This window comes from Temnothorax longispinosus, chromosome 2 (genome assembly GCF_030848805.1).
Source record: "Temnothorax longispinosus isolate EJ_2023e chromosome 2, Tlon_JGU_v1, whole genome shotgun sequence".
NCBI lineage: Eukaryota > Metazoa > Arthropoda > Insecta > Hymenoptera > Formicidae > Temnothorax > Temnothorax longispinosus.
Genome location: NC_092359.1, coordinates 4749498 through 4777122, shown reverse-complemented (window position 1 = coordinate 4777122; position 27625 = coordinate 4749498). Strand labels below are relative to the sequence as shown.

Genomic DNA, 27625 nt, shown 5'->3' with positions numbered 1-27625 from the left:
CTTGTTTTATATTTTAATAGAAGAGTAAAGTAGATGAAGACCCGCATAATATCAATCGTGCATAATCTTCAGTTAATTATAATACAATTTATTAGCTTTGTTCTCTTGCATTGTAATGATAGAACTTATTGTTAGTAAAACTGATTTTATTATTCCAGCTTGTTATTTAACACGCTTTTCTCATATCCTACACATATTAGTTTTATAATTAAGAATAAAGGATATTTGGCTTTTATTCTTTCAAAAAAGTGCTATTCATAGTCATATAAACGAAAGTTTTTCGAGATCGATGTTTCAGATTAAAACAAATCAAGTCAAACAAATCTATGATTTAATTTATGATTAATTTTAAGTTTTATTCGCTTGATTTTTGCGCTGGAAAAATGTCTTTGCTGCTGTATTTTTGCTCCCTCTACGAGTTCTATAAATATATGTTAATAGAAGGGGATGATATCTGAGTCTTAAGTTCCTCCCTTAGAAGGGAGGCGCGACCTCGTGGCGATACAAATAAAAATCCTAATACGTAAGATCGGCGTGTCAAGCCAGAAAAATCTCTAATCTGTTATTAGACTTCTCGTTGCCCGCCCTTATGCAAACTTTTCCTCGCCGGATGGGACGTCTTCCGTTTTACGAAATATTGTACAGGCGCTGAGGCACGTACGGGTGAGACAAAGATTTTTTCTCTGACCCTCAGAGACAATATCCTGGATATCCCCAGTAGGATTAAACGTGCGTTCTGCCCAAGACGTGCGATGCATTTCAGGGGACCGAACGGTGAGGGTACACGCACCCGGCACTCCGCCGATCAGCTGTCGCCCTTTTCTCAGCCGACGGGAACGTTTCTCTCGGTTTTATGGCTCGAAAGTTGTAAAGCCTAATGGAACGCGGACACGTTCGGCAATACCGCTATATCGATGTCGGCATTTAAGTACAGGCGACAATAAAAGCTCTTTCCGACTGCCGGAAAATGATGCAGCCGCCTTATGCAAATGAGACTAACAAGACGGATCGTCGTAGTTTGCCACGATTCGGATAGCTTTTCCGAGAAAGCAATTTTCTCGTTACTCATAAATTATAAAGTTGCTCTGCATGCTCTGTATATGTAAGGATTTCCGATATACCTACATCATCTATGAGTGAGCGAGTGACACCAGAAACGAGGAAACTGCGATGAAATGTATACAAATAAGGAAATATACGTTGAATATCTTGCAGGTTGTATCCGCACGTTATATCTAAATCGATCATAAATAAATAACAAATATAACTAGAAATATTGCACCATTTACACTTTGGATAAATCTAATGCAAAAAGTGGTAAAATTTGTCTACATACTAATATATGTATATTGATGAGTAAATATTTTAAATATAAAAATTTTAATAAAAGAGATATTTTAAATGTCTCTCGCGAAATTATGTCGTATTATACTCTACGTGACATTCAATAAGTCAATGGATCTTAATGTAAAACGTTGACTCTGTGAATCAATCATGAGAGGTTTCATCGGGGGAAATAAAGGCGAGAGAAACAAAATTTAGAAACTGAAACTAACTAAAGATAGACGATACAAAATTATGTTGAACTTAAAACTAACAGATTCAATATGTTTCTATTTTAAAAGCGGATAGAAGCGCCTAAACACGTAAAACCCGTGCGACGTGTATGCGTGATGTGATAGATTAAGCTTGTTTGGGATGGAGAGAAGTAGAAGAGAGAGAAAGGAGAAAGAGAGGAATTATCTACGCGTCAATGACGACGTATAGAATCCGAAATCCAAACAAATGGAGCTTCGAGCGAACAAAAGTTTTGTGTTGCCACATGATATATAACTATATATATAACATCCTAATTTTTTTGTTAGAGTATTTTCACTTAAATGAAGCGATTGATTAAAATAAATTGGGAATTTTTAGAACGTAAATCTTTATTTTGTTGACATTTGTCGTATGAATATAAATATAATTAAATTCTTATTTGCCTTGCACAAATATGCTTTTATAAAATATGGATTATTTGTGTGTAAAATTGTATTTTTTAAAAATTATATATATTTAATAATGTTAAACATTTTGTAACGTGATATTATTTTAATATTATGTTTTGTAAACTTAATCGGAATGCTCTGATTTTCGGAATTTATTTTATAATTATAAAAAATAATTCCAAAAAGTATATTATCAACTATTTAATTACATTTTATATTAAGTGATATAACAAATTCTGGATGTAAAAAACTTCGCACGATTATAAATAAAACATTCAAATTATTTACTACTATAAAGCTGTACGTGTACATACCTCGAGATTAAACGTTAAAATTATTCTGATTAGAAGGAGCACTCTCGCGTAATTATTATAACATTCTGGGTAAATAAAATCTAGATAATATTTAGAGCTTTTGACAAAATAGATCTCTGCTTATGAATATCGTGAATTGAATTTTAATACTAATTGTAAGTAATTTCGCACTTTTTATTAATATTAAAACTCTTGAAAAATGCAAATTGGATTAACCTAAATCCGAGACATGTTCCTATAATCGTGCAGCTTGAAACGTAGGACATTTCCTATACTCTAATAGTAGAATATAAGTGCACGAACATAAAATTTTGATTATATCTTGATATTCTCAACTGCGCCAAAAAATTAATTTGAAAATAGTTTATTAACAGCATACAATTTCAGATTGCTTGTAGGAAAACTAGCATATGAGAAAAGCTGAGGTGAAATCCACCCTACATTCCTGGTTATCGATTAAATGAGAGATATTCTTTTATATTTACTGTTCGCTGAATATATCGATGACTAATATTATCAATTAATCTACTATAAAAGCGACAGTCAGAATTGTTTCGCTTCTCTTTGTCATTTTCCCGAGTCTTTTATTTGTTGTAACATTTTACGATTCGATGTCTCTCGACTTATTTGATTTCGGTGGGGGATGACAAATCGTTTTTCCCATTCGTCATTCTATTTCGGCCGCTCTATGGATGCCCGTGGTTTGTTATTCGTCGCTCCTGTTAAGAAGAATTATTCTGTGTATAAAGACAACTATTTAATAGTCAATTGCGAGTTAACATCGCAATTATCTTGATCGACGGGGTGAGGGGGAGAGGGGGGGAAGAGAGAGAGAGAGAAGAGAGAGAGAGAGAGAGAGAGAGAGAGAGAGAGAGAGAGAGAGAGAGAGAGAGAGAGAGAGAGAGAGAGAGAGAGAGAGAGAGAGAGAGAGAGAGAGAGAGAGAGAGAGAGAGAGAGAGAGAGAGAGAGAGAGAGGAGAGAGAGAGAGAGAGAGAGAGAGAGAGAGAGAGAGAGAGAGAGGAGGAGAGAGCGGGCGCTTGCGTGATTATTCTTGATGGTAGTCGGGAGAGATCTGTGCGACGTCGCGTCGACCCGTCGCATCGTCGTAACGTCCTTCGACGTTGAAACCATCCAAGGCATCCAGGCAACACTCCGGCCGATACACGTCGAAGAGAATTCAAGACGGCTGATGAAGTCACATCGGATTACACCGAAACTACGCGCGACGCGCGACGCCGCAGCGCGAAAGGACATCGGAGCTTTGGCTGCCGAGGCAGCCTGTTAGTACATATTTTTCATTACGCTCGATTTTCTCAACGGACCTTTCTCCGTTGTTTCTCAAGCCGTTGATTCCAGATTTCCAAGCAAATTTGGAATTCTAAGTTAATTGGAAAAATTACGGATTTTTTAAATGTGCAGATCGAAATGCAAGAAGTTGGTCTTGCATTAAAATTGTGAAAAGGAATCCTGAGAAAGCAGCCGATTATTTTAAGGTTTCTTAGTAAGAAAAATGAGAGATTGATTGAGCAAGAGAAGTCATTAAGTATGTAAAATGTAATTTCCCGATATCGAGCAAAAATTTAGCAAGAACGTTTAAAACAAGAGAATTGTTATACGTTTGGAGAAGTGCTTTGAAAATTTTAGTAACCCTAATTTTTTCTGTACGGTCGTTTCGAGTGGCATTAGAGAAAAAAGCTTTTCAGGGAAAAAAATTCCAACTTTTTAAGCTTCCAGAATTTCTAACTTTTCTGATCTTCCATTTACTAACAAGAATTTTCCGACTTTTTTTCATTTACTCTCTTAAGTTTTTAAAGATGCTAGAAAACTGATTCGAAAAACAAAAATCCGAGAGCAAGGAGGTGGGGTGCTTGGCGTTAAAGGGTTAAGACATAGTTCCGGTGATGCTCTCGTAAAAGTGGGCGAGGCATTGCCCTCCCGTGAACTTTGGCAGATGTAGGTATCCCAGCCAGCCGAATCCTGAAAGGAGGCGAGAGTGACCCGTTTTGCGTCTCGCTCCTCGAGGTTTGTACTCTTTGCCCCTTGCGATCCTCTTGCTCTCTCCTCCTCTCGACCCTGGCGAGACGAGCACATCCGAAGCCGTGCCGAGGTTCCACGACGTGGTGCAAAAGGGAGGACTACCCCGTGCTTGCGAGTGCGCGCGCGCACACGCGTGCACTTGTCATCGTCTCTACGTACCTGTGTATGTGTATATATTCGTGTTTACATATCCATATGTGCCGACGGGCGCGCGCGCGCGTGTGCGTGCATCTCCTGTACAGTATGCGGGAATGCGGGAGTTTACGTGGGTGTCTTCGGGTATGTAGGTACCACCGGATGCTGCGACAGCGAATGAGAAATGAAGTCCGAGCCTCTGCTTCTCACCGGGTTGTTTGCGAGATTCGAAGAGCCGGAGAGTCGCAAGGGCGCGTTTTTACACCCGCGATGTACACGGCATCGTCTACGGGCGGGTATGAAAGCTCATACTCTCATCTCTCGGAGATTTCTAACGTCGTCCGATAATAACCGCTTTCAACGATAATTGGCTTTGTCTCTTCTGACAAGAGGTACCCAGGGTCACGGAATTGTGCGGATGGGATTTTAATAAAAGTCCGTATCGCGGATATAGGTGCCGTGATGGCTATATATGTATATATTGGCGTTAGTTTCCTTTCGAAGCGTTCCTTATTAACAATGCCCGATAATGCGCTTTGATGCATTTTTCCAGAACGAGGCTTTAGATAGGAATTATTGGCAATTTCTCTCTAAAACTTGATATTTAATCCTAGAACCGATTAGCAACCAACTGAATTATATAACCTGATTATAAATTGATTAACAGCTTTTAATTTCTTCTAATAAAGTTAATAAAATTACACGTATGCAAATAACGAAACCTTATCTTCTTGTTCATTTTCAAAGGATCCTTTCTTATATTTGAGGATTAGTTACCGACAATACATAAGTATCGTCGCTATTAAATTTATATATACTCAATAAACGTGGATATTCCTCGAATACCGTTTATTCGGAACCGCTGCCCATTCTCCTGTAATCTGAGCGACCAGCATATTAAATGCTGGACAGTGATTCCGAACGTGTGTGTTTGGACAAGTGACGTCTCATGATTCAGTATTCAACCGTTGCTTCGCTGCAAAAGCGAGATAATCCCATTTAACATCGGTTCCAGAATTGACAATTACATAATACATAAAAATACGTACGTAACATATTGTCATTAAATCATCTTTTATTTCATCATGCTTGATGAGCCATTTATTTTTCTCATTTATTGTTTTATAAATGAGCGAAGAATAGTAAGTATTTCATTATATATTTTGAAATTGATTCAATACAAAAATAATAGAAAAGATGATAAGAAAGAAAAATATAATAGAAGAAATAAAAGAATTTTTATTATTTATTTATTTTTATTAAATAATAAACAATAAATTAGAAACAATAATAATTATTTATTTATTTTTTGTGTAATATTAAAAAATGTAATTTGTTGATTATAATTGTGAACCATTTCAATTCTTTGGAAAACTATGCAAAAGACCAGAAGTATCGTGTCAATTCAAACTCGACATATGTAGGATTGTAAAAGGTCAATAAACCCGGGTCTCTGGAACACCGATTAATCGGAGTTTGTTCTCGTGAACTGTTTTTGTTTTCCTATAATCGGCACATAGTGCGCTGCATGCCGTAGGATTCTGAATACGTTTACGCGGGACGTGACTTATGATTTCTGATGTTCGATCGTTGGTCCGTCGAGGAAAACGTGATCGCCGCCGTTTAACGCCACCGTTTTCGCGTGGACACGCGTGAGTGCAGATCGTAGGGGCGATCGGTATTCGACGGAACCGATGTTCGGTAGGCTGAAACTTCACCCCGTTTTCTATCTCCGTGCGTCTGGATCGCTGCCAGGGTAATTTTAGCTTTTATTCGACGCTCAATAATCTATTTTAATTCCGTGAAAGCGCGGAGCATAAAATGTGACAGACGCCGCTAGATTTACATAAAGTTTACGTATCTGCGTAACTAGCCGGCGAATCGGCGGCTATCTATATAGGCGCCCTATATGTGCAGTTCCACGGACTATAGGTTTCTCTCTCTCTCTTTCTCTCTCTCTCTCTCTCTCTCTCTCTCTCTTTCGCGCGCGCGCGCGCTCTTTTCAGTCAGACCGCAAATCGGATCGACTATCGGGCGCGTATTGGAATATCTGTCAAAAACCATGGTCCGCTGTAATGAACAATTTTTCTTTTTGCTAGTGTCTGACTATAAACTGTTACGTTTCAGTTAAGCATTTTCAAATCCTACGCTGGAACGTACCAGAAACTGCTGGCGAGCCGCAATATCCGCAGAAACTATTGTCGGATGAAATATGTATATACGTATACAATTGACGCAGTTAAATTAGAAAACGATCAAAGATTGAATTTTGTAATTAATTATGAGATGAATCGAAATGTTTTAGCTTACGATTTATCGAAATGTTAAAAATTAGGCGGGGGTATATGTTCTTCTCAAAGCACTTTATGTTTATATTATCTGGCAATAATTCAATGCAATGAATCAAGGTGTAAGATTTCTTTAAATTGAGCCTTTTTTACCACTATTTCTTCATTTTAAGGCTTGTAAAGACATCATAATATCAATAATAATTATAAAGAAAACTCATGACATTTGCACATCTGTTTTTATTTTATTATCAAACGTTAGGTGCTGTCTGTTAGGGTACTTGGAATAATTCAAAAGAGTTATCTATCTATATTCTAATAATAAATCAATGTTGAATTTTATTGCTAAAGAAATGTCTGAATGATATAGGGTTCCTATCAGAAACATTAGTTAATGTTAACACGATAGACGATCAACCGTCTTCCTCCAGAGGAGGCTAGAAGGAAGGGAAACGGAGAAACGTTTAAATCTCAGTTAACCGCAACTAATGTTCGTGATAGCAGTCCTTAGTCGATTAGCACTTCGTCCGGGTTGTTATGCTTTCGGACCACCGTGCTACCAACGTTGATTTAAACCCCAGGCTCGCGCGTAATAGCCGACGCCGTTCGTCGGTGATTTTGCTGCGGCTGAAAGCCCCCGTCCGACGACGAATCTAACTCTCATTAATGATTAAACCACACCCCGTGATGAGTCCCTGCCAAACTTGTGCATCTATGACAGCACAGAGGCGGAGCGACACCGGGTTCGAAGGCGATTTTCCCCGGTCGTGATTGGCTGGGCGTCCTTAAAAATAGTCAGCCTGGGTGTGACCGTCGACGACGTACATGTAACGCGTAAAATAATCTCGACGCGTCTCCTACGCGAGCGAGTGTGCTTGCCCGAGCGACCGAGCGAGTTTAACGACACGCGCTCGCGCGCGTCAAGAGATGCCATGTGGCGGAGGGACCGATAACTACCAGGAGGATGCCCAAGTCTTCACTCTGATCTCCGACTACGAGGTTTTCGGATCTGTCCGCGTCTGGTACGGCGATCGGTCGGATAACCGCCGGAAGTTTTCTCTCCGCCGGCAAAAATCTTCCACGAGACACTCGCGACATCGGGATATAGCGTGATCTTTCTCGGAATACATCTTTTCGGTGGTTGAAGAGTGCGGCTCGCCGTTCTTATGCGATCTTTATAGAATATAGATCACGAGACGAAAGTGCGTTTGCGCCGTACATCTCGAATTACGCGCGCAATCGATCGACGCGAAGCGTTTTGACTCTTGTGTCTCGTAAGATCCATAAAGTATTTCCGTTCTTCTCGCGAGAATCGGCCTTTTATCTCGATTCATGACCGCATAGTCTGAGCTGCGTCGGGCAGAATATGCAAAGATCGCCGCATGGTCGAAAAACAGCGAACAGAGGAGTGAATTGAGAATAACGAGCGACGCGCGAAGGTGGAATCTTAGTGGTTTTAGCGAATCAGAGCGGAAAATCCCGCACTTTGGACGGAATTGGCCAAGTGCATTGGACTCAGCAAAGTTAACGAAGAAGTTAAAGGAGGAGTTAATATCAACCATTGAATGCGTTCGTGTCCTCACCGGAATTAGTGATTCATCATTCCTTCTAGAAAGAAAAAGAGAAAAGCAAATTAGCCGCCATCGCGGCAAGCGAAAGCAGAGAGAAGAAGCGCTGTCGCGATTTTACGACAGGTGAAACGACCTTCAGCGTCGGTCATCTTTGTCTTCAAATCAGCTAACTTTTGATTACGTTACAACCCGGACTGTCACCTCGAAAGATCATATCTGCTTAGATACCTTCGCTCAGCCAATTTCTATCCACATCAAATCTTTTTCCAATAGTTGAAGTACAGTTGAGGAAATCAGACGAGTGATGATCAAGACGCAGGTGATGTCACTCAGAGAAAAATTGAATTAAACTACGCGTGATTTCGCATCGTTTCCGTCAGTCTCGTCCGTGATGTGTTCGAGGGTGAACACGTGGACGGATCGGTGTGCTTCGAGGGCTGCCTCAAGAGATCGAGCACAGTGACCGGTACGTGACGTCGCGCGCTTTCTTCGACGACGCGGATCGCGTGAGATGATGACCTTCGTGACGGATACGGTGCCTTACGCCTACGAAGCGGTCACGAGATCGGCCTACGACGGTTACCGTCACCATTTGCATCACCATCATCACCACCATCATCATCCTCATCATTCTCATCGATATCGGCGCGTCTACACGCCGACTGAATCCGAGTATCTGCAGGGATACGTCACCAGAAGGGACACGGACGACCGCGCAAGGATTATCGGCGCTAACAACGTTTTGGCGTCAGCCGGTTCGTTGAATTATCGCAACGACCGAATTAGGTGAGCTGTTATCCAGGTTACATTTTTAGTATTGTTCGGTAGGCTTAAAATTAGGCCACTGTAACTGCAGCCTATTAATGAAACAATATAAGGACATTTTGAATAAAATTTTGCTACAACAAATCTTATAATATGATTTCATGCATATCAATATTATTATATTCTTTATATAATACTATTGATCAAGTAATTGTGGTATAAAAAAAATGGCTAAAGACAATTTATAGGTTTTTTTGCGAAACATTCCATTAATCTAGTTTTAACAAACATTCACGTAAATTTGATATTATATTTTATTTAAATAAGCTTAATTAATTAGTTTTGAAAAAAATATGTCTTTATATGTATATGTATATAATATTTTATAATTACGAACACTATATAAACCTCTGTTATTCTTATTAAGGATTAACTCGGTTTGTTTCTTCGGTGTTCCGGTTTCCGTTTCTGTCAGTGCATCATAACTTTATAGCATCTTGCTTGTCTCTCTCTTCTTGTTTCCGTCCGCCTCTGTATTAGTTGTTTCATAAAATGTAAGCGTAACTTCGGAAATAATTGTAGCACACGAAGACAATGAAATACGGTTCCACAATGCCATCACATACATTCGAGTATATATTCTGCGAAGAACATTTCTGAATTGTATTGTTCTGTTAAAATATATACACTTTGTTAGAAATTTAATTCACCAATAATAACCAGGATTCTCTTCGGAATTTTTTATCTGTCGTTTGTTTCTTTTTCTTGTCTTTCTTACAGTATTGCACATTTTATTTGACATGTTTTTAAGTTAAAATTACAAACAAGAATTATTTTTATAGTTCAAGACGATAGGGTAAATCAGACATATTTGCATATGTAGGTATTCCATGTTATTAGATTAAGGATTGAAAAAATTGATATTATAACATTTGGGGGGGGGAGGGAATGTTAGAGTTAAGTGCAGTTATATCGCATTTCTCTAGAATAAAATTGTCCACAATATATCGTCGGAAAAATTGAAAAATACTTTTATTCTTCCTGAAGTATTGGATTTTTGTAAGAAGAACATGACATTTGATGAATTAGCGTTTGAAAACTTCAGTTACTCTGATGGATACCCTCGAAAATATGACTAATTATCTTCATTGCGTCATATGACAAGATTGATCATCCCTTCAAGACTTGTCTATTTTCCTCATTCCTCTTATCGTTTTCCTTGCGACATTCGACATGTGATGTGATTGGAATCAATCATCATTGGAATCTTATTTACTACTTGCCATTGTTCTATTATTTCTTATTCATTATTCTGATGCTATCGTAGCTTAAAATTATATGTGTGTAAAAGAATGCCTTGTTGAACTAAGCACAATAATACAACAAAAATACATATATTTATAATACAAAATCCTTTTTTAAATTTCTTTTAAATTATCCTAATAAAATGATTAAATGAGGTTGGTAGTCTTATTTTTTAGTTCATATTTATGTATAAATACAGCCCTTTTTACAGATTATTACATTTTGTATCGCGTACTAGGATCAATCTTTTATGCATTTCTCTTCTCTTGGCTTTTACCTTTGTAGTATCGGGACATTATTGGATTTGGCGTGGCCAAATCAGATTTATTCAACACTGTTTTACTGTCAAAGCGTAGAGCTGCAATAGGTATGTCGCTTTTATGAATCAGTATTATAGCATTAGCATAACGGTATATACCTTGGTTCCATAGCGAATTTTAATTCGTATTCGCATATGTTTGGCATGCAGAAATATATTTCTTTATATAGTATTATCCCTCTTTCCCTCTCTCTATTCCTTCCTCCCTCCCCTTCCTCTCACTCTCTTTTCCTCTGCTGTGACATAATTACTCTCATTAAAAATTAATGAAATCGACTATAAAAAGTTCTTCAAATATTTAATTAATATACATTTTCGAAAACATGTAGAAAGATAATATCTTCACGATAATTAAAAGTCGAAAATAATTGTTACAATTTTGTGTCATCTTATCTAACAAGTTTGTTTGAATTTTTTTGCCGTTGGTTTTTTGCTTTTTTTTTACTCTTATATTTTGCGATGCAGTTTAAATGAGATCGACACGTTTATAGTTGTCGCATGATCGAATCGAGCCACAGACGGGAGTTATTATCTCCAATGAAGACTTGATGACGGCTTTACCGCGTATTAAATCATTTTCACTTCGTTCACTTCGCGTTTCGCCTTTATACAACCGTTCCCCTCGAGACGAGAGGCGTCTTCTCGCGGCGAGGAAATATACATTCTCGGCGGGACCACCTGGAACGTGTCCAATCGCGGAAACCGCCTCCTGACGGACCGACGCGCCTGCGTCCGTCATTAACTGCCGGCGATAATTAAAGGATAATTAAGGCAAGAATCTGCGAATTCGTTCACTAAATACCTATGCCGGGCCTTTCAGCGTCCGGTAAGTCAGCGCGGCTTTCACGTTCAGCGCGAGGCGCCGCAACAGCGTCTCCCGCGAAATGAAGTTTATGTCGCGGTATGTATATACATATACGTGCGAGGATAAGCACCGTTTTGTCGAAAATTGAATATCTCCGTATAATATTTTGCGATGTGCTAATCAAATAACAAATAATCCAACAATTAAATTTATTCTGAGATAAACAGTAATAATAATGCCTCAGTGGGGGGCAATAAAAAATGAGGATTGCTTGTTTTTAACACGTTCTTCCGGCAGTAATTTAGTCAGATATAGAGAGATTCGTGATTTTCTCAGGTCGCAGTCTCGGTACACTCTCGATTCGGATGACGCCTCGTCAGTGATATCGGCGGACGCTTCGGCCGACCTCGAGTCCGGCTCCGCGGACGCCGACGAAGCTAACGAGATCAACGAGACCAACGAGACCAACGAGACGAGCGAAGCGAACGAGGGCGAGTCGATCGAGCATGTGCCCCATCCCCATGTTTTGGATGCCGGCTCGCCGCATGGGCCGCGCAGGTGTCTTCTGTGGGCCTGCAAAGCCTGCAAGAAGAAGACGGTCACCGTCGATCGAAGGAAAGCCGCCACCTTGCGCGAGAGACGGCGCTTGAGAAAGGTCAGGCTCTTAACCCTCTAAGGCCACATGCTTCACACATTTCGTAGATGTCTCGTATCCCAGGAACGACACGCGTGTTCTTCATTTCGTGGTTTTATAAAGGACTGATAACGTGCCGAATACAATGGCGGCGTGCCAATTTAATAAGTTCAATTCGAAAAGCAATTTGCTAAATCTTTTTTTCTTTTTTCTCTGATAATACGTAGGTTTTCACCGTGTTTTTTTCGAAAAACGTATATGTTGCGTTCGAAATGGGGGGGGGGGGGAAATCAGTCGTGACGTGCATTTAAATCGCATTTTTTGTTTACTGAATATACACGTTGCTGTTTTGGCCAGTCTGCTTATAATTACTTAAAGCACATCATGCACGAATCGTGTTTTTGAAGTAAACAACCTCAAAGAGAACGCGCTGACGGAAGGAAAACATCTGCGTACACGAAGTGATCGTCGACTAAGCGCCGCGCCGCTTTGGACGATTCGAATGACGAATAACGTTTCGAGGATGGGCCTAAGTGTTAAATCTTGTTGAGAGTCGTTTGAAATCCGATGCCCGCGTGTCTGCATACGCAATATGAAGAAGAGTTGAGTAAAGTAAAAATGCGACATATACACAACGAACTTTTCACACATAATAAAATGAATATTTTGTGTCGGATGTTTCGCGTATTCGGCAGTTTTAAGAAATTCTGCTGACGGATAAACACGATATTATTTTTCACGACTCCCTCCCTCTTGAACGCGCGCTGTATTGCCGTGTGTATTATTCGTGCAGTCGGCGACGCGTGTGGTTAATTATGTAATTTCTATTACAGGTCAACGAGGCCTTTGAGGTGCTCAAGAGGAGAACGAGCAACAACCCCAACCAACGTTTACCGAAAGTGGAGATATTGCGGAACGCTATCGAGTATATCGAGAGTCTCGAGGCGCTGCTGCAAGGAAATAGGCCTTCCGGACATCAGGATCACCCTTCCGCTGAGAGCATAGTACGTATTACGTGTGCGATAGATGAAATTAATAAGATCGGCATGTAACGAGATTAATCTCAGTGGAGAGAGAACTCCGTGTTTTGAATTTAAATTTTACATCAAAGTTGATGTTAAATATTTATAAGGAATAATTCAAGATAATCTTTGGCAACAGTAGTCGTGGTAATCTTCTAATTTTTAACGTTAAAATTGCGATTTAGTTTCGGAGATTTTAACTATGTGTGGATTTAAAGTAGGTTAGCAATTTAATTTTGAGATACTTATAACGATGCTCTCATTGCAATTTAATAAAATTAACGGTCCTTACAATATTGTTAAGATAATTTGTTGAACAATTTATAAAATAATTATTAAATTTTAATATATATACATATATTAATTTTATTATAAGCTAAATTAAAATTATACTTACATTTGCCTCACAATTAATTTAACGTTTCTATCTGATAAAAAGTAAGATTCTCATAAAAAAAAGTAGTACCTTTAAAACAAGATGCATTTTTTAAACGTTGCAGTCTACATAGTCACATAGTCACACACATGTCTGACACGTGCATCGCCCCCGACCCACTGGCTCTAATGGTTTTTGACCCGCGACACCATTAAGCTCGTATCATCGTTTTTTTCAGTGTGCGTAAAAAGGGTTATGCCCGAGTTTCTCGCTCTCAAAAGGACGCGCTGTCGTTTATGATGATTATCGTAACGAAAATATGTCGATGCAAGTGGAACTCATGTGCATAACAATTGCTTTTTTTTTAAACGAAAATGGCCTAACTTTATTTTCAAAGCCTTTTAAAAATTTATATGTATTTAAATAGATTTTATAAAATTCTGTACAACGAATTTATATATAATTGCAAACATATGATATCACTAGTATATAACATTGTAGACTCTGAATACGGTAATAGCCACGATTAATTTGAATTGTACTCAAGTTGTACTCAAATTAATTGTGGCTATTACCGTGTTCAGAGTTTACAAAATTTGTTATATACTAGTAACATCATATGTTTGCAATTATATATAAATTCGTTGGACAGAAGTTTATAAAATCTATTTAAATATATAACTTTTTAAAAGGCTTTGAGAATACACTTAGTTCACTTTCATAAAAAAAGCAATTTTTACGCACATGAGTTGCACTTGCAAAATATCATTTCATGTTTATCAAAGCAACTTATTTATTATTATCTATTATAAATTATCATGTAAGAGAGAGTTTCGCAATTCGCAAGCGTGACGTGATATCATATTTTCATACCTTCGCAGAGTTTACGTACGTAGAGTTAGCGAGTGTATATCCCAATGATAAATCTGCGAATGAAAGTTTCCATTTTGCTGGGTTCGTTAAGTTTTACATTGAGCGATCGTTAGTGATATATATCGCGGATAGGTGTCTCGGAGCCACTCCGATTTCAGACGTTAATTGGAATGTAATTGTATTTCTCTTTCATCGGATTCTCGTTGCCCGACGCGTTACATCCGATCGATCAAGCTTTATCCACTGCTACGATCTATTGCAGATGTACGTTTCATATTTACTCACAGTTACGAATTTTATTATTTCCGTAAACATTTTTATCGCTGAGAAATAAGAAAATCGTAACAAATACTTGATTATAATGAAATGCGATTAGTGTAACAAATATATTTAATTTTAAAACTCGCGCGATGAATTTGATTGCTGAATTCAATGAGTAACTTTAAAAATGAAAATTCTTAACGTTTTAAGTTTTGCAAGGTTCTTAACTCGTTTTGAGAATCTTGTATGTCTCAATATAAAGTGCCGTTGTGTGTGTTGTTGTTCAATATATGTATTCCAATTTGGGTCGAAAAGCGAAAAAGTTTAAACGATCGGATCCGGTTCAGAGTAGGTATCGTATAAATTATCTGGCCTTGCACCCAAGGGAGAGAAATAGATCTGCGTGATCGGCAACGAGAGTGGAATCCAATTGAACTTTGGCGAGCTTATTTTCCTCGAGAGGTAGCAGGCGTGCTTATCCGTTTGGCGCTTAAAATGGTTATCTTGAGTGGTATTATAGAATGATCCCGATCGTCTGTCGTAATTCTCTTTCTCTCTCTCTCCAGCAAGGTGAGATATATAGGGGCGGTAGGGAAGAGTTGACCTAATGGATCCGACGCGGGAGATCTTTTCTTTCCCCGCGTTGTTTTTTGTGCGGCATTGTGATTTGTGGGACTTTGCCGGTGCGAGGTGGCGGGCTTATATTTAGCGAGGGTGCGCCGACGACGTGTTCGCGCGCGAAAGACCGGAGAAATATATTTCATTGTATAATCTCCCTTGCCCCCTTCCTCCACTCCAGTCAGGGAAGAAGAGAATCTTCGTGGACGCGACGGCGCGGTGCGTCGCTGCGACGGGATTGCCGCGAAATTCCTGCGCTCGCTCAGGAATCCCTTTTCCCTCCGTTTCGTGCAGCGCTATTACGACGCACCGGAAGCGCGGGGGGCCCTCGACCCCTTCGCCCCGGGCATCCTCTTGTCCCTGTCCGACACGACGGGCGAGCTCGCGTTCCGCGGCCTAGGCCGCGTCTTACAAAGCCCGGGCTCAATTTGTCTCGCGCTTTCGTCGACCCCCTTGCTTGCCGACCCTTCGCTCGCTGTTGCAACGGCGAGCTTGCTTTGACCCTAGCGACGCAGCGACGCGAATTGCCGCTGAGGGATTTTCGTTCGATGTATTAATACTCGGAGATATCGAGAACGTGTTGGGATTCCGATGTACACGCGTGAGCGTGATTGGTACTGCGATATCGCAGTAATTTCCTCGAAATGATAATACACGCACGCCGGCGCCGTGTCTAAAGCTAATTATGTGCGATTCGTGACTCGCAATCGCAGAAATTTGTCACGTTTGTCTGTGTAAACGCTCCATATTATTTGTAATTAGTAATGTATTGGTTCGTATAACATAGTTTTACACGAACCAATACAAATTTATTGATTTGCTTTTTGATTTTGTCAAAAAATGTTTAATTAATTATGAAAAATTAAGTTTTAAGATGAGTTAATTTTTATTATCTTTACTTACAACTTACATCTATTTTAAGATTTATTAGAATCAAAGAATTGGTTTGAATGAAAAAAAAAGCATGAGGGAGAGAGAAAGAGATTAATGTTGATTGTTTTTCTGTTAGAAATCGATGTCTGCACATGTCTGCATATATGTGTTGCTGCAAATTGATGAACTTTTCGTTTTCGATTATTGTTTCGTTCGATTACGAGCGGACATCGTTTTACCTCGATTTCTACGGTGGATGTATATCACTGCCGGGAGAACGTATCATGCTGGATGTCGGAGCGTTTCTCGAAACACGCGGCGGCGGTGAGCGGTGCGAGAGGAATCGCTTTCACTCCGAGAATAGTCCGCCGCGACGCCGCATATAGATACGCCGAGGACAAACAGATGATACGGGGCCGAATAAAATGTGCGCGGGGTGTGTTTAGCGGGGTGTATTGCCGCCCGTAGAGCGTGGGAGTAAATGAGGTAAATAAGGAAAGGAAGAGAGGAAGAAGAATGAATTCGCAGGCCGGATGGGTGATTGGCATTCCAACGTGCCACGTTGCTCGATACGTGAGCGCGAGAAGAAAAACAGAAAGAGAGGAAAGGGAGAAAGAACGTAGCCGACTTTCTCTCTCCTCGTGGAGAACGGGAAGCGATTCCCGATCACGAACTCTTCATTCCGCACCCTCGCACCCCACCCCCGGAATGCATCCGATGCGCATTCGCCGACCATGCTCCGATGGTAGCCACTGACGAGGAAAACGAGCTTTCAATGTCGATCGGAATGACTGGTTCCTTGTTAAGCTTTGATTTCTAACTCTGCTTCGTTGTTCTCCACCCATATAGTCCTCATCCTCGGTTACTCGATTTTTTTTTATTATTTTTTGATCATCCTTTTACGCTTCTTTTACACGTCCATCGAATTCTTTACATTTGTCTGATTGTTCGTAAACCCGAAGGGAACGATTGCTGGAAGCGATATTGTGTGTGATATACAATGAACCTTCTGATTGAAGGATTCTTCGTCGCATTATGATAATTTTATTGGCACGAAATTACCTATTTAACTGTGAATTACAAATCATTTTAATATCATCTTCTGACGTGTTTGACGTTATAATATAATATGAAATGACGGCCAGGAGAACGTGAGTGTTGCCGGAACTCGAGTCTTTGTGTGACAGTAATAATTTAGATCTGTATAATTTATTATCAACTTTGCCGTAATCAGGCCAGACCTTTGTATAAGCGAGAGGTTTATTGTCAGAAACCGAATGCTACAAAAATATGCTACGAAAATATGTCTTATGGAAAATGTTTGTTTTCCAACGTTCACGATGAGTTCACGGGATAAGGGTACACGTACGTAGGCTGTATATATATTTATCTGGAATGTTGCCTGGTAGTATTCACCGAGGTATTGCGTTTAATATAGATCGAATGCAATAATTACTGCGTTGCCGTCTAGACCTTTGAGTCCCTTTGAGAAACGTATTGAATTATTTTGATGCAAATAAGAGATTAAATGTGACACACGACGGCGCGAGCGGGTCACTTGGCGACAGGGGTTTTACTCACCGGAGGATAATCGATAAAAAAGAAGATGAAACCTTTTCTTTCGTTTGTTGCGAAACTTGAATTCTTAACTTGATATAATTTTTGTGCGAAATTCTTATTATCTTTACTCGACAATTTGGCCGCGTGAAAACAATAAGAAGCTAAAAGGGAGCAAAATTTAGAATTTTTACCTTATTTATATAAAAAAGATATATAAAAAGAATTGGTGACTGTGTACGGTGTACAGTCAAACGACCTCTGAGACAAAACTCGCGGGCGTTAGAAGTTCGTAAGCGTGATTTGTTGTCATTCCGGCGCGGAATCGATAAATTGCGAGCGCTGAGTTTACGATTATACACGGTGACGAATAGAGACAAGCGGGTGCTTCACGCCGGTGTCAAAGTCGCCTCGCCGAGCACCGCGAGATATCCGTTGGCGTTCCTCCTCGCTCATACGTCTCCAGAGATTTCCGGTAAAACGCAAAGCAATCCGAGGCTCACGCTCGGGCGAGAATATCTCCGCACTTAAGCGCGCCTCGTATTCCCGGCCGCGCGATTATCCGGAATTTATTCAGTCGTCGCGATCCGCGGATGCATTATCGCGCCTGCTACCCAGCGGGTACATTAACGCGTTTTCATGTCCCTTGTACGCCCGGGCGGTGAGACGCTTACGCGTATGTCGCTCCCAGAATCTACGATTGGTAAAAGTAACGGTCCTCGTTTCGACTCGGGAGCATTTTGTTTCGGTAAAGCCCTCTCAGCTTGCGCGCGACCCTAAATCGAGGCTCGAGTCGACGCGACGTATCCTTTGGGGTTTACGACGACCGCCGGGATAGCATAAGTCGACCGACGAAAAATTGTTCTGCGCCGTGTGCTGCCGTTATAAATATTCATTAAAGACGATATGAGGGACGCGTTTTTCTCGGTTCTTCTTTCTCCGCATCCCAGAAGACGGATGATTCCGTACTTAAGGGAAATTACGTACAAAAATGTACCCAAAATGTTTAATTGATTATCAAGCTTATATCGAAGTTGTCCATGTAAATCTAATTTACTCGTAATCACCTTACAGGCTTTGGTTGTGAACAAAAATAATTGCTTTCCTGGTTTACTATCTTCTGCTATGAAGGTAAAAGTTTCTTCTTTCCTCCTCCTTCTCCTTCTCTGTCATCTTCGGCGACGTCGTCTCACCGGCTTATGCTGCACGATTTTATCGTCTAATTAGAGCCGAATTCGCGCACCGCTCACAGTCACGCGCGTTACCGCAATTATGTCATGATTACGTGGCGTGATTACATGGTTTGTATTAGGACGCTATGTAATGCGCATCACGGGAGCCGTTCGAAAGGGCTCTCGAACGTGGCCGGATTAATTGAATGCGACGCGAGGTATTAGCGATTACGCGGATGGCAAAACGCGCGGATTGTGATTTCTGAAACGAATGTGGCGAATTCGAACATCGAGAAATATTCTTCGAAGCTCAATCCCCAATGGAATGCCTCGTCAATCGGTGTTTAGATATTTCTGCGAGCATTCCTATCTCACCTCTGGCATGTTGCTCATAATCTTTTTTCGCAGCGTAAACCATAGTTCTGTAATTCTCGAGATAGCAACCGTGTTTAGATCAATCTCATTATGAAATTATGTCGGAGTGCAAATCCTAAATTTATGCCGCATCGTCGTGAATCATCCTGCATATGGCTCTCTTGGCATATACGTTGGTAACTCAAGTACTTGGACGACAAGGCTAGAGACAGCTTCAGTCGGCTTGTCATAGTGCATTTTCATTATTTAGAGAGGCTGCATTACTCTTCGGACGAAGCCGGAATATAATAATGTTAATAAGCTTTTATACGTATCTTATTAATGATTTTAATTTAAAAAACCATATTTTTATATAGTTGTTTTAGCTTCTTACTTTTCCTTTTTTTTTTAAATATTTTTATAAATATTACCATGTCTTAAAAAAAGTAATGATGCGTAAATGTGTAAAACAATTTATATTATTGTTAAAGCGTAATTACATAACAAGAAATATTTTCAAATGGATTATCTTTTCTACAACATGGCAGTATTTTTTTAAAAATCTGAATTAATTTAACAGAAGAAATGATAAAGGCAAATATTATATAGCCGTTATATAGAAATCGCGTTCAAGATTGTGCAGCACAAATAGACCCGGCGAAAGTGATCGTTTTGTAGCGATCGTTGTATATATATTTGTAACGCTATTGACCCAAACAACGGGGAACGGTGAATAAATGTGCGGTGCATTCGATTTTCAATTTGCGCATCCGTCGATGCGCTTTCTGCCTGCCGATGCGCCAGCGGTGACCCAATTTCGCGAACTTCGAGAACGGGCTGCGCGGCGTCGGAGAAGCAAATTGGGTAACGATAATTCCAGCGATTCCACCCTTCGCCGCTTCCCGCCTATCGCCGTCACGCTTCGCTCGCGAATATCTGATGCAGGATGATCCTCGACCATAGGATAAACTGAAGCACGGTCGGGTTAATGGTTCATTCGAATATAACCGGAATTCGTATTCGCTGTGACTTAGCAGAGATTAATTCTCTACGTCACACGAAGTTTCGGGCGATTAGGGCACATCACGCTTTATTCGAATGATTTTAGCAATTTGGAACAAAACTGTAAAGACGTTTATTGATATTGCGATCTATGTATCTTCGATATATATATATATATATATATATATATATATATATATGTATATCACTCTCGGACTTTGTATTTTTCAGTTTTATCCTTCTGTTTTCACTATTTTGTATTTGTCAAACGCGTTTTCACGTCAATTAATATTCTCAATGAAAAATGAAGATATTTACAGTTTTATAGTGTGCTACAGTAAATTTTCGATTCGTATCTTTTGTGAAGAAATAATGAAGAAGGCTATGTTTATCATCCTCCTTCTTATTCCATTTAAAATTTCTTAAAAATTACGGTCCTTAAAACCGTCTCTGTTTCCGCCATGTAAAAATATCTTTACAAACAAATAATAAACTAAAATAGACACAAGATAAATTGTCTGTTTGGTGGCCTATGGCGAGAAAAGCAACTGACCGGTCTGATACATGGTTATTAATAAAATGAATGGCTAATTTATGATATAAACAAATAATTAGGTCATGTTTTCTTGAATTATAATTAACAAGTATTAACAAATATTAAATCAACAATGCTACAATTTTAAACGAGAAAATAGAATTGACATTATTGCACTGTCAGCGTACTTTGCTCTATATTGCTTTGCAAAGAATGCTTGTATAGTGAACGCGTTTTCTTTGGAATACGATTGCTTCACAGACGTATTTGGATCGCGTTAAACAGTCGAGTCACCGTCAAAAGCGAAACGAAGAGAATTTCATTACGCGAATGTAAATTTAACAAAGGGAAAAGATGCGCAAGATACACTTTCTTTCTATTTTTTTGTATATAAAATAGTCTTGTTTTAAAATTAATGAGAAGCAAATAGATATTATTAGTATAATAAAAATCAAGATATATTTTGCTTCATTTCGGGATTCTACAAGCTAAGTCTTGATACGTGCGATTAGACTTATTTTTCCAAAAACACTACCGTATCTCTTGATATAATTGAACATTCTTAATAATTTTATGAAATTGTAAAAGAACAAAATAAATATCTGCCTTTGGAGAAAGAGGAGAGAAAAGGAACGAAATCTAGAAAGCGCAATTAAAATCAGGACTTATTATTATTTACCCGGGAAATCAAGCGAAGAGTTAGCGCGATCGATGCTTTCCTATCGGGAGGTATTCCCGCAATATGTTAGTCGATTTATTTCGAATCCGTCGTCTCCCCTAATCCCCTCTATTGAGAATCCATTATTCTCGAGTACGCTTGCTCGACCTCCATCACGAATGATATGCTCGCGATGTGCCTCGTTTCATTTGCGTCGCGAGATGAAACATCGCGTCGTGCACACGACGAAACAGCTACATTCAGAAAGAGAGAGAGAAAGAGAGAGAGAGAGAGAGACACTCTACATTTGTTCTCTTATTTACAGAATGGAGAATCGCCGCAGTACGTGACGGACAGACTTCGGCAATTCTCGGATCCTTTGGCAAGGTTTCAACCAATTAACGGTGAGTGGTATTACTCGCGTTTCACCCTGCGTACGGTTGCTTACAAATTTAGGCTCTCGGGGGAAAGTACTTAACGCCGAGACGCTTGCTAACTCCCTTTGCTTCGTGACGCATCTTCCTGAGGCTGTGACTAGAATTGTGTGTCTATGTGTCTATGAATTATATAACAAAGAAACGGTACTGAAACGCCGGTTATTGCAACGATAATTTTAACTGTTGCTTTAATAATGATGTAACAGTGACTGTGGCGAGAATAATTATACGGCAGTCAGTTCAACTTTGGATATTGCAATAAATATGACATTATTAATAAAAAAATACCGTGATTAAATATTGCATTAGTGGGGACTGTACCGTGCAATATTCAACGTAGAGAAAAAATACACCTTAGATTTAAAATTTTTTTACTAGATGTATATTTTCTTGGTAATTAACATTCCAATTAAAACAAAAATTTTAGTTATTTTTAGTAAATATTAACCTATTTTATACTGTCGTAACAAATTATGAACTAAAGGGAGGAGTTATTAATTACGTACATTTTATGTTGCTTTAATAATGCATCTGTGATCTCGTATGGATGCTAGATTACGTTCTTTATTATTATGGAGTGCACGTGGCAAAAGAAAGGTCGTTAGAAGAAAGATCGTATGGTATCCTTCTGTGGCGCGTATTCATTTGCAGAAGAAATGGCGAAATGATTAGTGCACCGTGTGTCCTTAGAGTCCCTCGAATTCTCGTCGCTCGTTCTGTCACGCAAAAAATCATCAACATCTGCATCGCATAAGGCAGCATTAGTATACAAGTTGCAGCCTCATGATTCAAGAGCCCATAAGATCAAATTTGCGTTCGTTGTCTCGCGCGCACGTCGAGCAAAAATAGACGGTATTTCCGTAAAAATAAGGGAACAAGTGTAGTTTTCTGGCACATATATGTATATAGATGCTCCAGGGCCATCATATAATGTGCTTTTAACAGATTCTATGACAAAGTTGGAATTATTTTTTACTGAACGAGAATTTAATGAAAAGACAGTATTTATCGCAAAGTTATTGACATTTTTTTTAGTTTGCTCAACTGATTAATTACCCATGTAAGTATTAAATTGCATATATCTGTAATACGTAAGTTGAAATTAATTTGTATTTAAAAGTTGAGTTATTTATTTGACTGTCACTCCATGACGGTCACCGATGGCTGATAAGGCATAAACGGAAAGCTCCAATGTCGATCACCGTCATGGCCAGTGAACGTCATGGCGGTGAAGGTGTTAAAGATCTAAATTATGTTGAAGAAATTGAAACTTAAATTAACATATTGTTAATTTAAGAAGTGTGTATTATATTACAAAGATTTTTCAAGATATAATTATGATTGAGTAATCTTGAAAGTGATAACTGTATTTAGAATATTGAGATAATATTATCAAAATGTTTGATAATTCTATACACAGTAGACCCCCATATAACACAGATTTGTATAATACGACAGAAAAATTTTAATATTTGTTTGTCTTAAAGTGAAGTAAAACATATTTTACATATTTTACTGTTACATATATTTAATTTTAATATTCATTTTACATTTCTTATATAATAAACTCATCTTTTATAAATATATATTTCCATATACATACATAATTTATATATATAATTTATGTGACTCGTGTAACTCAGATTTATGTAACACGGAACATATCCCCTGTGTTTTACGGGGGTTTACTGTAGGTATATCGAAACCATAAATCTCTATCATACAGTGATATTGGTATGTTATCAGTGGCAATAGGTCAGATATAAAAATAATATCGTCACGATCAGTCGCACGAACTCATCTGAAATAGTTTAACGGCGCGCAAACGGAAGTGATAAGACTCGACCACGATCGAAATTTCCGTCGTTTCCGTTTCCTTTTCAAGCTGCCGCTTCGCCGTAGTTTCTCGGGGAGTACCTATCTTCAGAGCGAAGGCGACAGCCCGCGCGAGTGTTAACGTTAGGATCGGCGCGTGTTTCGTGCGTGTCGCGTGATCTCCGGGAGCGGAGGTCCCGACGCGCGACTTACAAAGTAAACCGACACGGACGATCTAAAATGGCGGGTCACTCGCGCGCACCCCGGCAGGTATTTTTAAGCAGATTAATGTCGGACACGAGACGGGGCATTAAGCAGATCGGTATTAATGAGTTTTGTCATCCTTGAGTGACATCCGAGTCTCCGTTCGGTTACACTCGCCGCTATAGATAGCCCACCCGTGCGCGCTTCTGCGGTGCAACATTTCTTCCCGCGGTCGCTCGCACGTTCGTGCGCGCAAAGGCGATATATCGCGCCACGTACAACCGAAAATCTTCGGAAACTGATGAGACTATCCGACGCGCTCGCGTTAGCGAGCTGTGCTAAAAGAGCAGGGCGAGTTGGCGCGCAGAATCCGAATAATCGGACAGAGTATCATTTCGTTCGTACTCGGATGTAGAAGCGAGTTGAATAAAATTAAATAAGAGATGACCGAAGAGACTGTTTGCACTTATTTGGCTGAAAAATGCGCGATGTACCTAATAAAACTTTTGCATTTTTTTTATATAATACATGAGGAAGTAATTTTGCATTGATGAAACAGTAATCATTTTTCTTATTTCTCTGATGTAAAAAAAGTTGAGAAAATTATCTTAAATTAAATTATTTTAATTGAATCGAAATGTTTTAAACTTGGTCTAGTTAACAGCGCGCGTGATTAACAAAATGTCTTCTGATTTATTTAATATATCTTGTTTTACGAGATTTACTTTGTATATTTATTAATATAGGGTGGAATTTTATTTGATCAGCTTTACGCCGACAGCGAATAAAAATTGTTTTGATGAGTCAGACTCAATATTTATGCGGAAAACACCATTTTGCTGAAGTATCTAATAATTTAGCTAGATACAGATCTTAAAATAATTTTGTTACATTTTAAAATAATTATGTAGGACGCTCAAACTGGTTGCTATTTCATAATTTTTTGCAGCATGCTTAAGCGTTCTACATAATTATTTTTATATATGGTCCAATAATAATTATTTTAAGATCTGTAATCTTAAATTTTTAGATACTTCAACAAAATTGTTCTTTTCGTGTATTAGTTTAATTTCTTGATATTGCTTATAAAAATTTTTGCGATTAGCTTAACTAATGTTTTTTGCATCTTTGAATTCCACGATAATTCACTCGTCACGATAATTTTCTTGTTCCTCGATTATTATCTTCGTAAGTTAAAAGGCTTCTAGCCTTTTATTGTCCAGTTTCTAAACACTTTACTTTGGCTTTGAAATTAAAAACTTAATTCCGCCCGTATGCTTTAAACTCTATTAAAAGTTTGCGCAACGCCCTGAAAGCGAAAGGGTTAAAAAAAAATGCTTTGTCGCATCTGGTGCCTGCCCGCCCTTTCCGTGTTGGTAGTCAAACGTATACTGTGAATAAGCCTTGATATCGCGAAGGCAATAACCTCCATCAAACCGGTATTGCGAATCTTTATTTACGAAGATACTTTTTATGACAGACTAACATTTCCATTTTTATTTTATTTATTTAATGTATTAAAAATATCAATATGTATTTATGTATTTTGAAAAAAAAAATGATATAACTTTCTGATGTTTTCTCGGTAAATGATAAATCTTTGAAGGCTTTGATCAATTTATCATAGCTTTACTGAGACAGTAGAAAGAAATTATTTCGTGATGAAAATGAATCGATATTTGTGACTGTCTTTTTTCTATAGTCATTCTATAGTCATATTTATCAATCTATAGTCATATTTTATAGTCTATATTTATATTTAAATACATCATATATATTTATATATGTTGCATTATGAATTGTATTTGATGTTTTCTCATTGTACACGTTTTATATATTTTACATTTTTTTTTGCGTCATAAGATGTTTGAAGTGCGTTTCTTGAAAATATTCAATTTTATTGAATTCGAGCTTTTTGTGATATTCGGTTGATTAAGAAATTTAATAGAGTTGAAAAGATGTCTAGATATTTCGTCTCGCGATGTTTATCCGTCGTTTACGTGCTGCTGCCTACTTTCAACGTTTATCAATCACGCGATCTGCAATACGGATCTGAGATTAATCCTCTTGTCAATAGCTTGCGGTCAGGTCGCCTTCTGACAATCGATCCTCTCGGCAGACCAAGTTTTCGCATGATGCACACGGTGTACCATTCTCCCCGTCGGTCCGCTTTTTCGGGCGCTTCTCTCTCGTCCCTTCGCCTCTCTCGACGATGCCATCGAAGACGCGACGCGTTTTGGGATAAATTATTCGGGAGGCAGGAGACCGCACATTGGAGGGCGCGGCCCTATTTTCCGGTCGACCGCCTGTGCAATTTCGATCGCTCGCACGCCAAGAGAGGCTGCCTCGATGCCACCACAATGCGGCCTCGATCTTCGTAATTGACTTCCCATCCGAGGTTCCCTCTGACACTTCGTCAGCCCATAAATGCTCGTATAAAAAGAGAAAGGAGGAAAAAAAGGATCGCACTGTCGATCGTGTCAAAAAGACGTGCGTCGCGCTGTCAATTTCCATGATGAATGAAATACGCGGATCGTCTATCCAGTGTCTTTCTTACGCTCACTCGGCGAAACGGCATTTATTTTGAGGAATTATCGCGTTATCGAAATCAGAAGAGCATGAAAGAAATATAGAAAACGATTGAATGGGGACTCGGAATTTGATTCATTATAGTATAAACGCGAATGCATGAATTACACTAAATTCACATATACCTATCAGATAAAATTCAAAAATAATTTTCATCTAGATTTAAGATTACTTAAAACTTGACTTAATTGTCAAGTCTTGATTACCTGTTGCCGGATTTTTGTTTCCAATATGTGTTTGTTTTAGTGTGCATTAGTTTACATAGACTTATAAAGAATCCCATTGTGTTCGAATGCAATTGTTCGATAAGTTTATTTGACTGTGCGTATCAAACTATAATACTTATTTCAAATTTGTGATTTGCACTTATTGTACGTATCGATTAATATTCACTCTCCGTTCAGCATGGAATTCATTTCACACGCATTTACTCGATTCCGAGTTGATGACGTTTAACACAAAGACTGTTATCAATTTAATTTACTCTACTCTATTCTAATCTGGATCGTAAAATGTCATGATAACGATACCTGTCGCTCATATGTGCCATTAAATGTTAACAAATTTATTTCTCGTCACGTAACAGTGTGTTTCTCAACACTTCTATCCAAAACACACTTTCATCTACTACGCGTGTCGTTAATCTGCTCGTAAACGCTGAATATTGCCCGTGTAAACGCCATTAGAGCCATCGTCATCTAGATCAAGAGCCTCTTGATGTGTTCTGCCTACACTTAATGCAAAATGGACCGGAGATATCGTTACGAGTTAGTTGATGAATTCTTGTTAATCGATTTCACGCGCTTCCCTTAAATTAGATAAAATACACGCGTTAAATTATTAATATAAATATAGATATATGTAATATATGTAATATAAATAAAAAAAAAACATTAGAAACATATTAGTGAACGTAAAATGTGAGAAAAAAATCGAGATTAAAATCTAATTAAGGATATATAATTAGGATACGGCACGCAAATAAGTAATAGAATTTCCTGTTTATCATCGCGCAAACGTCTACATATCATGCACGCAAGTGACTCTCAGGGTGGCAGTGCGTCGAAGTAACCAGGGTACTCTTACATATGTTCTATATTAAATTATTGCGTTTATGC

The 27625-nt window shown here is 38.8% G+C and overlaps 1 protein-coding gene across 1 annotated transcript in view; it reads left to right on the top strand.

The window, feature by feature from the left end:
* The first annotated feature begins 7629 nt into the window (after window positions 1–7629).
* Nau (myogenic-determination protein nautilus) overlaps window positions 7630–27625 on the top strand; it is a 57774-nt gene continuing 37778 nt past the window's right edge. Inside the window, exons 1-4 of the mRNA XM_071771318.1 lie at window positions 7630–9119; window positions 11864–12182; window positions 12995–13165; window positions 21788–21866. Coding sequence (XP_071627419.1) covers window positions 8845–9119; window positions 11864–12182; window positions 12995–13165; window positions 21788–21866 — 844 coding nt within the window. The 5' untranslated portion in view covers window positions 7630–8844. The remainder of the gene's footprint in view (window positions 9120–11863; window positions 12183–12994; window positions 13166–21787; window positions 21867–27625) is intronic.